The 11,146-nt window shown below is 28.9% G+C and overlaps 1 protein-coding gene across 1 annotated transcript; it reads right to left on the reverse strand.

Annotated features, from left to right (window-relative positions):
- Nucleotides 1-639: 639 nt before the first annotated feature.
- LOC126892250 (uncharacterized) lies at nucleotides 640-6,127 on the reverse strand. The gene is made up of 4 exons (XM_050661744.1): nucleotides 5,778-6,127; nucleotides 5,237-5,433; nucleotides 4,873-5,056; nucleotides 640-4,388 (listed from the first exon to the last, which is right to left on the reverse strand). Exon 4 carries the CDS (start codon nucleotides 4,245-4,247, stop codon nucleotides 3,027-3,029), a length of 1,221 nt encoding a protein of 406 aa, XP_050517701.1. The 5' UTR covers nucleotides 4,248-4,388; nucleotides 4,873-5,056; nucleotides 5,237-5,433; nucleotides 5,778-6,127; the 3' UTR covers nucleotides 640-3,026.
- Between the last annotated feature and the right edge of the window lie 5,019 nt (nucleotides 6,128-11,146).

An 11,146-nucleotide genomic window follows, 5' to 3' on the forward strand; every position in this document is an offset into this window, starting at 1 on the left:
TGTGAAAATAGAAGGTCAGTGGAGAAGAAGAACCAATAAAGAATTGGAAGAACTATATCAAGAGCCAACGATTACGACGACGATCAAAGCACAGAGAATACGATACTTGGGGCACATAGAGAGAATGGGAAGTAAACGAATGCCAAAAATGGTACTTTCACGAAGACCAATACAAAAGAGGAGGAAAGGCAGGCCAAGGAAAAGATGGAAGGACAGTGTATATGAAGATTTGAAGAAAAGTAACATTGAGAGATGGAAAGAACTACCCAAGCAGCAAGAGTCAGTCGAAGAGACGTCGAATGTATGTCACTACTCGACGTCCAAATACGTCGAAACAACGGTCGGTTCAACGTGAATTCGACGGCACAATGTCATAGTTGAAACGACGTCGACTTATGACGTTTAATCGACGACGAGATATACCTCACTGATAACGTTATATAGACGTACAATAGACGTTGGAAGTTATTTATCGCAGGTATAGTTTCTTCGAATGGCAGCTTTCAGTCGTCAATTGGATGTACATGCACTTCATTTTTAGCATTTTCAAGTTAAAAAATAAACAGGGCATGTGTCTTCCGATTAGCAACTGCTGCTCTAACAAACGTAACCTGTGTCAAATAGTAAAGAAATCAAAAACTCTGTCAAAACTTTTATTATATAAAATACAAAAAACTTTGTAAAATGACATATGGATATAAAATACAAGAAACTTTGTAAAGCAAATGGCAGGTAGGGTGGCTAAGATATACCTGGTGACGAGATCAGGTAACAGTGAATAACTTTTTTGTTAATAAACCGATTATTTTGAAATCACATAAATATTCAGCTTTTGGCGGTGCTTCAATTATTACTTCCGGTTTAACCGGAAATGAGATAATTTTTTTGTGACAATTTTGTTCTTCACAAAATTTCAAATCTAGTGATGTATCATACTTGACAATGTATCTTTTTGAAAATCTTGAATCGCATCCCCATGGCTATTTAAAAATAATATTTGAATGGTCATAAATAAGTATTTTTTTTTAATAAATATAACTTTTTAATAATAATCTTTTTCATAAAATTTGCAAAATATTGATGTGTAAAACATACTTTTTTAAATAGTCAAAAAATTTAATTCATTAAAAATTTGAACATAATCGAGAATATTTTTATTTTTAAATTTTTTGACTATTTTTAAATAAAGATGTTACATTTTATACATCAACATCTTGCAAATTTTATACTTATCCTTAAAAACTTGTGTTTATATTAAAAAAAAAAATACTTACGACCATTCGAATATTGGAATTTTTATTTTTGTTTTGTTTTTCAAATATTTTTTTATCGAAATAAAATTTTAAAACAAATATTCGGCAGAACACAAGATAATTATTAATTTTTTTATATGCAAGCTAATTTTTCAAAATAATATGTTTAAATAGTCATGGCGGGATGTAATTCAAAGGAAATGACAACTTTAACAATTAGTCATCAATAATTTAAGGATGCGTTTACGTTAAAAATGGGATGAAAACGAAAAATGCAAACCATTTAAATTCCTTTCATAAATTCTTAACCAAAATACTTCATAGAATACCTATCTTACTTAGTCCATGTTGCAATAAAATATCGTTCTTAAAAATTACTTTGTAAAGACAGTTATTGCGCTTCAGTGAAATATCACCAAATTTCATCAAAGTATTTTTGACAACGATATTTTAATTCAACATGGAAAAATATGCGAGGTATTCTATGAAGTATTTTGGTTAAGAATTTATGAAAGGAATTTAACGGTTTACAATTTTGATTTTCCCACCATTTTAAATTTAAATGCACCCTTAAAAACCATATGTTGCCACTTTACAATTTTGACAATATCTGATAGAAGACTTTAATTTATTACTATTTATTTAATTTATTTTAGATTCGAAAAAATAAAAATGTACTTTTACATTGCTCATTTCTAAATGTTTGAAAGAATTTAATTTTTTTTCATAAATGTCCCTCTCAAAAGTATACCCTCCTCCATTAAAAGTAAAATTTATTTTTGTAAAAGTCTGCCGAAGTTTGTTTTTTTTCCATAATAATGCTAAAATATTTACTTTATAATAAAGGAAATGATAACCATTTACTGTTGTTGGGTGGATCAAGAGGGAATAACATACATTTTGTAATTATACTGTCGAGATTAAAAAGTTCCATATTTTGAAGTAGTTTACTTACGATGCAAATATTAAGTGATTTTGATTCAAAAGGGTAATTATAGAAAGATTCGTAAGATGTAAACTTTTGACCTATTAAAAAATATTCATTTTTAGCATTAACTATGTTATTAATTTTTATTACACAATATTCATTGTTTAGACAATAACAGTTGACATTGGAATGTGCTTCTACAGTATACACAATATTATTATATTTAAGCTTATTATACTGTTTAGTAGAATTAAAAGATAAATGTAACAGTGGACCATTAAAATGTTGAATTTCACATTTCTTTGTGACACTATCATTAATTACTGATATAGTATTAGCTTCTGTCAGGCGACAAAACAATTGTTCTAATGATTTATTAGGCGATTTCACTGACTTTTTTATTTCATTTAAATAGTTTTCAAAAGGAAAAGCAGAAATCTGGTCCAATGGACCAAACAACCGAGCTTCTTCACTCAAGTGACACAATACATGAACATTATAAATTAAAAACTCTAATCCATACAGGTCTTTGGAATGGGTTATAAAGCAGTCCAGTAATTTTCTAGGAACATCACAACCAAAATTTGCTAAGTGCCTTTTAGATAACAGGATAGTAACAGAAGAATGCAATAGAAGAAAGTGTTCATACATAGCCTTATCAATATTTTTTAAAACTAGGACTCCTAAATAAAGCAAAAGAGTTCTAAATTCTGTTGCTTTAAAACGAGCTACCTCTGAAAGACTTCCGAGGTTTTCTATTGAACTCTGAGACAACAAATTTTCCATAAAAAATTAAGTTTTCTGATATGTTTGTAACATCCCTACCACATAACCGAACACGCAAGTCACCACATATCCATGTGAGAATAAGTTTTTTCATAACACCTAAGTATAAACAATGCATAGTCAATTGGAAATTTTGAAACCAATCCTATATTTAAGACTTCCAAAGGTGAAATTCCAGTATGATGATTCTGATCAGATTTTAGCAAAAATGACTGATCCGATCTCCTTGGTGCCAAAATGTTATTAAAAATCATCCTATGTTTAAAGTAGTCTCCTTCTTCAGTACATTTATCGCACCCTGAATAACCGTTGTGCGATTTTATACATTTTATAAAGGCTCGAGCTGGAGCATCACAAATGAAACTATGAACATGTATCCTATATTCTTTATCTTTAAAGGTTAGACCATTCTCCAGTAAAAATTTAAGATCATTAATAAAGTCATTCAAATAATCAGCCAGTGGGCTAGGTTTAGAATTTCCACAAAAAACACCTATAGCGAATGGTTTCACTTTTATACTGCTATTTACAATTAAACCCAAGATAGGCCAAAACTGCACTGAAGAGCTTTTAAAAAGAGGTAAACCATCAATATTAAAAGATATTAGAATATCGTTTGAAATTATTGAATCATTTGTAGAAATATAGAATTTAAGATAATTTTCCAATCCAAAATGAACATAACTGCCTGAAGTTAGTTCTTTTTTTAAGGTAATAGTAGTTGGTGTGTTCAAAAGAGTCTTAGAACTCAGAGGTAATTCTGGATGAACTGGAACTAACACATGAAGAAGATCAGTTACTGTACTATGAGTGACTTTGTTACGAATTGCCCATCTCTTTAGTTCACCATGTAAGTCGTAAGAGTTTTTTTGAAATTTATTGGAGTTACTTGCATTATCTAAACAACTTATTAACTCTAAATCCATTTCAAAGTCAGATTCTATGCTCGTGTCATTTTCAATTTCACTAATATTATTACTATTAATTAAATTTTCAGAACTAACTTTAGAGTTGGTGACATCAGTACTAGAAATTATATTAACGGAATCACTATCTACTACTGTTTTACTAACAAGTGAAGAAGTCTGATTTAAATTACTTCTAGTGACATCAGTACTAGAAATTATATTAACGGTATCACTATGTACTACTGTTTTACTAACAAGGGAAGAAGCCTGATTTAAATTACTATTAAGACCTTCAATCGTATTTTTAAGTTCCTTAGCCACCCTCCTACACATTTGGCGTTCACCTACAGATTCTTTATAAAACCTTTGCATGTTTAATCAAATAAAAAACTAAAATTAAAACAATTCCAAATTAGTAATTTTTCTTGTTACGGTTAGGAGCATGTTTTAACCAGCGCTTAATAGCGTTCTCAACTTCATGAGTTGTAAAGTCAGTTCCTTGTTTTACCGCATCTATAATAAAAATAAAATTCAGTGTATCAAAAAATATACAATATATGGGTTGTTTCATTCAGAAACATAATTACACAATACGGACTAAAACTGTTTGTACTAAAAATGAGTTTTTTCACTCTGCAAATAATATTACAACCCATTCACACAAAATATAATTTCTTAACTTTTCTTTTAAATCTGGGTTTGGAAATTTAAAAAGATTAAGACCAAAAAAGATTAAAAAACAATATACAAGGCAGTTGGAAAGAAAAAACTGGGCAAAATAGATAAAATACCCTATACCTCAAGTTATTAAAGGAGTACAACCCATTAAATATGAACCTTCTGCAAAACACCTAGGCATGCCCTATCTGTAGTTAAAGTATGTCTATTTTAGAATGAAACACCCTGTATAAACACCTTTCCTTATTTTCTTCACAATCCGTGTTTACAATCGAAGCAAGTTAATAAAAAACAAAAAAATTGAAACCACAAGACTCACCTAGAACCACTTTGTTTAAGCGCAGTTAATTAAATGGTCGCTTATTTGATACTCTGTCATGACGCCAGTTGTTACCGAAGTAATTAAAATGCTTCGCAATATTATCTGTCAAAAGAGATCTTAATATCCTATTATTCTTCTGGGTAACATCTTTCAGGTTTGAAATTGAGGCACAGTTTGATTTCTAAAAAAATATAAATTAAAAAAAAGTTATTTTACATTTAGGTGCAACTAATTTCTTTTAATTTATACAAAGAAAGTTTAATAATTAAACTAAAGGAATAATTTTCTATTATAAACAAATCAGCAAAAAATTTAAATTTTCTTAATTTCTACAATTGGGTACAAGATGTATACAACTTACAAAAGTGTTGAAGTTCTCTTCTTCTGTCAAACATATCTCTAGTTCTTGCAGGTCTTGTAAGGATTCTATTGGCAATTTTATTTTGAAGTCATCAGGTAAATCTGAATTTTTAAATGGTTTTGATTTCTCCAAAATATTTAGAATTTTTCTGTTCTGTTCCTTAATTGTTAATATATGTTTAAGTAGAACCTTCAATCCTAGAAACAAAACATATTTACAACACATTGAATAAAGTACAGAAGGTTTTCCATTAGTTTTTTTAATTATTCATTGATACTTATAATGAATGCATGCTAACATTGTGTACCTATATCGTTGGTTGTACCTATGCCCATAAAAAATTGTAAGTTTGGGGAAAACACAATTTGACCATTTACATTAATAGTATCAGTAATAACAACTATAAAAATTAGATGATTTTGTTACACTATTGGAAGCTTTTTCAAGTCAATTTTTACTGTGTGCTTTAAACCAACAATATTTTTGGCAAATCAATAAGGTAGTGTTGTGCAAAATTACTCCCATAAATAAAAGAACTTACCATTTATATCCTGAAGACTATTATCAAAATTTAGAGACTCGTTCAGAGTCGGTGTTTGTATTTCAGTTGCTTCTTGCCTACCAAAAGACGATGAAATAAGAAATAATCCAAATATAAACTAATTTAATAAACGAGGAGCCAATGGATGGAAAAAAGCGAACTCCTCGAACACGATGGATCAAGAAAAACAGGAAAACGTAAACTAACGGAAGACGGCATACACCACCATAACCAACAAAGCCATTTTGTTTGATTTGACTGTCAAAAACGTCAATTGTCATCCAAAATACACAGATAGCGGCAAGACTTTTTTTAGCCAATCACTACATAGTATTTCAAAGTAATAATAATTTGATTGGTTAAAAAAATGAACTCGATATTCTGTGGACAGGACCTTTTTCGCCGTTATGACAACTCAATGATAAAGATTCGCGCAAAATTTGAATTTATTTAATGATAAGTTTTTTGAAGATCGATGAGTGAAATCATTGTTATAGGTACTAATATTAAATTTATAGGTCTAACGATTAAAATAATGTTGTTTTGCTTTGTACCTCTGGTGTTTTACTGTGTTTTTACTTTGAACTAAACTTTAGAATTGACGCGCGAAGTATTGGTACATTATAGAGTACCTACGCATTCGTTTGTCTAATGTCTATTTTCAGTTTGATTTATAGATATTTCTATATCAAATAACTATAATATTGATGGTTACTTTCATAACGTCTTTTCAACGTTCATTTTTGGTCGATAAATTCTACCGCCCTACAATCGACGTTAAATCAACGTCTATATTATGATGTCGAAAAGACGTCTACAAATCGACACCTAATCGATGTCGTTTTAAGGTCGATCGACGTCAAGGTCTACAAATGACTTAGTATCGACGTATATTCGACTAACTCTTGCTGCTTGGGTAGCATTGGACAGAAGGAGATGGAGAGAGGTTGTGAAGGAGTGTATAAAAAGACTGAAGTGTATTTAAATAAAATTTATAAGTTATGTAAGTTATATTAAGTTATTTACTATATTATTTATGTAATTAGAAATGTAAACATTTTAGCCCTAGGCCTACAAGGCCTGTTGCGCTTAATAAATAAATAAATTATTTAATATGTGACAATTTTGCCCTATATTTATCTTATCGCCCACGTTGGTTGTGCCAATTAACAAATATTTTTATGTTTATTTATTTAGCTTCCACGTTGGGTAAGCTAATTAACATGAATTTTAATATATTTATAATTTTATTAATTTAATTATTATTTATTTTATTATTGAATTATATTTATTTATATTTATTTATTATATTTTTAAAATATTGATTATTTAATTTTAATATCGATTTTGCCCGGCGCCTTCTATTAATCAACTTACCTAGCTAGCTCATCTACAATGTAAAAACCTGCATGAAAATCTCCTAATCTTTGGAGGTGTGAGAAAAAGATTTCTGAAATATTAATTGAACAAAACGACACAAAAAAATTTAAAGTCATCATCTGAGATATGTTTCAATCTCTACTGCAAAATGGTGGATAAAACAAAACACTGTCAAATTTGTACGCAAAATCTTGAAAATATATTGAAAAATGAAAAGGCTTTGTTATGCAACATCAAAAATACAAGGTAATTATACAATAATAAAGATCAGATCAATATAATATCAATTTGAAACATCTATTGATCTATCTAACGCTAAATTATTTATTTTAGGTTATCTCGTCGAAAATTCAATAAAAAAAATACGATAATATGATGCAATGAATTTGACTATGAAATAAACTAGACTGTTTGACAAAAAAAAACTAAGTCTAAGATAACCCAAAAATTATCTTGAATATTCAAAATTTGTTATACTAAAGCTAGAAAATGAAAAACATTGATTTTGATCATGATCGATTAAAAATTTTGTTCAGTACAACCTTTCATGACGAAACCAACAAATACTGTTATGAAATCTCTTCGGATCCAAGAAGAAACCAATCCATTCTCCTTCACAGGAACAATGTTCTAAATTCTATGGTAGATACCGGCATATGCAGAATACTATTTCACTTTTCTTATTTAATTGAGTGTCATTTTTGAAAAAATTAGTTTCACTAAGAAGATTACTTATACAGGTTAGTAGAATGAAAGTTTTTAACCTTAATTTTTATAATTTTACCGCATTTTTCTCCAAAATTTTGAGGAGCAATTGCACAATCTGTTGCCTGTTCAAAGGTCTGCAACACTCCCTAAAATGGATTCTTTTTGGCTTGGCGTCCCTTCACAGCCAATGAAAATTAATTATTAATAACAATCCTTGCTATGAAAATTTGAATCCACCAATTAAATAATTCCAATAAATTTGACATTTCATCAAAATGATAATTTTGATGAAAATTTTGGAGATATGAACCCAAATTGTGATTCTGTTCTAATATTTGGGTATAATCTAATCTGGGATTTGAATAGATTAAACTTTCTAGTTTATTTTGATATAATGTCCTTCTTCCTAGGTGCCCTTATTAAAGTTCTATTAGGGTTCACTTCAACGTTCGACACTTCATTTTTAGTTTCTTTAACACTTACACTTTCACATTAAAATTTAAATATTGAATGGGTTGCATATGTGAGTCCATATTAAATGTAGTAATGAAACACAGACTTACTCACAATCATTTAATTATACTTTTGACGTCAAAGTATAATTAAATGATTGTGAGTAAGTCTGTGTTTCATTACTACATTTAAAATTTAAATATTTAAACAATTACTACACACAAAGGATTGAAATAACTTTCAATTTACACAAAATAAATCAGCAATTGAATATGCATAAGCCATTTCCTCAAAATATCATTCTTATACGTTAAATTTTACCTAGAGTTTCGACCCTTGTCAAAGCTATGATTCTATTGAACTATTTTCCACATTTTTGGTAAAATTTATACTAATAATATTAATATTGAACTCACTATTGTTCTCAAATTTTAGATTGATGTCTATTTCAATATAATGTCATAAATTCACACATGCAGCTAAGTGATGCAAGACGTGTCACCTTAACGAAGTTCCTTTCGAAGTGACTTTTGGAAAAATGGAACCTTTTGATGATTCTTACGAATAAATAAGGCTATTGTGTGATACAACTATAAGCAATTCTCTGGTAAAACTCAACTTTCAAATTATTATAGGTTCTAGTAACAAATTTCTAATTTATATGCCATTCAAATATCATCTTTGATATAGGATTACCTATTTTGATTTCTTATGTAATTCTACCTTTATAATCTTAAATAAAATCATCTTATAACTATTTAGTTATTACTAAGTGCTCTCATAACTTTAGTTCTTTTTATAATTCTTATTCTTCTCAACCTTCCAATCAACGATACCCCTCAAAAGTGGCAATAATAAAAATGATTATCCATATACTTTGGGCTGTACTAAAATTACTAAATTATCTATTATTTTAACTATTCTATGGTTTGGGTATCTTAAAAAATCATAATAACTATTTAAAATCATGACTATATATATATATATATATATATATATATATTGATGTGATCTTGATTATTTATATGAGATAATATTCTTATATGTTACTTAATTTAATCAATGTATTAATACTAATCCAATTAATTAACCAGATCACATATCAATATGTTTTCAATCTCAGGGCGAATTATAAATTAATTACTTACTTCCGTGGCTTCTAAATATTTCTTAATGGTTCCTAATCGGGATAGAAAAGAAAAGAGTAAAAAAAATACACATATGGGTTACAATTATAATCAAAATATTTTTTATTTTATTTAAAAGGCAATCAATGCTTAATATTTGCTATTTCTTATTATTCTTAAACATAACATTTACAAATGGGAATCTTATTTCCTTTTGGTTTTCAATTGAAAGTTTTTATTAACATTTAACTATTAGGAGTTATTAGGAACAACTCTATTTAAGTTTGATGAAGCTTTTCTGATATTATTGATTATGTTATTCAATTTTTTATGTGGAATTTAATACGAAAAACCCATACATTCATGTCCAAACAAATGAGACTGACCTTTTCCTGGTGAACTGAAAATGTCCTCACACAAAACCCTTTCCTGCTATCCTTGGCTGCGATCAAACCTCGTCCTGGCTTCCAGTGATGTTCTCCTTTGAAAAACTAGCTCGAATAGCTCTCGTTCCTGCTTTTGTCGTGATGCTGTGTTCTACCTTTTTCGAAACTGCTATCAGCTACCGGGACACTCTGGGCTCAAGGAGGTTCTTTTACTCTCGACCTGGCCTACTTCTCGTTCCACGATAGATACTCCACACTCACGGAACTACACCGGCTTTCTCACTCCTCGAACACTACCGTCTACTACTCGACTTCACTTCTCGACAGCTCAAAACATTCTGCTCTCACTTTGTCATCCATTCCCCTACTTTCTAAATATCCCTTCCAGATTCACAAATCAATCTTCCACCACCAACTCTCATTCGTAATATTCCTCAAAACCAATTTTTAATCTTTCTAAATATGCTTAATGGATTTCAAAAGAAAATATTTAATTCCCATTCTAAAATACTTTCTAACTATTTACAAATTTTAATGACCTATTCTCTCTTTTAAATGAGTCTTATTTAGCATAGGCTAATGATCGAAACCTTCCGCGAAAAACGATAATGAACTATCATCTATTTCACTGAGTTTTATTTAGCATAGGCTAATGATCGACCTTCCGAGAAGAACGATAATGGTACGCGTCATTCACTTTGTTTATCTAAGCACATTGTTCCGAGTTTCGTACGCTTATTCTAATCACTTCTTAAAATTACATATAACAATTTGTTGTATACAGGTTGTTTTAAATTTATATGCCCGTGGTTGAGAAAATTGAAAATATTTTATATTAAAGTGAATTTTGTTTATAATTATCAAATTTTAATTTTTATATCAAATAGAAATATAACAATATATATATACAAATAGTATCTTAATTGACTTATTAGGAAATACGAATTTCTCTATTTTTGGGTATAGAAGTCAAACTGGGGCCTTAAAGTACACTATTATCCAATATTCAAGCTTTCGGAAATGTTTATTTCCTTTCTCAAGAATTTCTACAATGCAATAAGATAAAATTTAGAACATATGTATGAAAGAATAAAAAATATTAATGAGTAACTTACCAGAATTTAGATTATAAAAGAATGTTGATTACAATACATAATTAAAAATACTATTACTAAAACGGCTGTTTAACATTTCAAAAAACATAGAAACAATAAAAATTCTTCAGAAAACATTTTAGAAAAGATTAAAAAATTGATTAATTTTGAAGTTTTGATCTAATTTTGATTGACTTTTTAAAATTTATTTATAAATTCTA

This window comes from Diabrotica virgifera, chromosome 9 (assembly GCF_917563875.1).
Source record: "Diabrotica virgifera virgifera chromosome 9, PGI_DIABVI_V3a".
NCBI lineage: Eukaryota > Metazoa > Arthropoda > Insecta > Coleoptera > Chrysomelidae > Diabrotica > Diabrotica virgifera.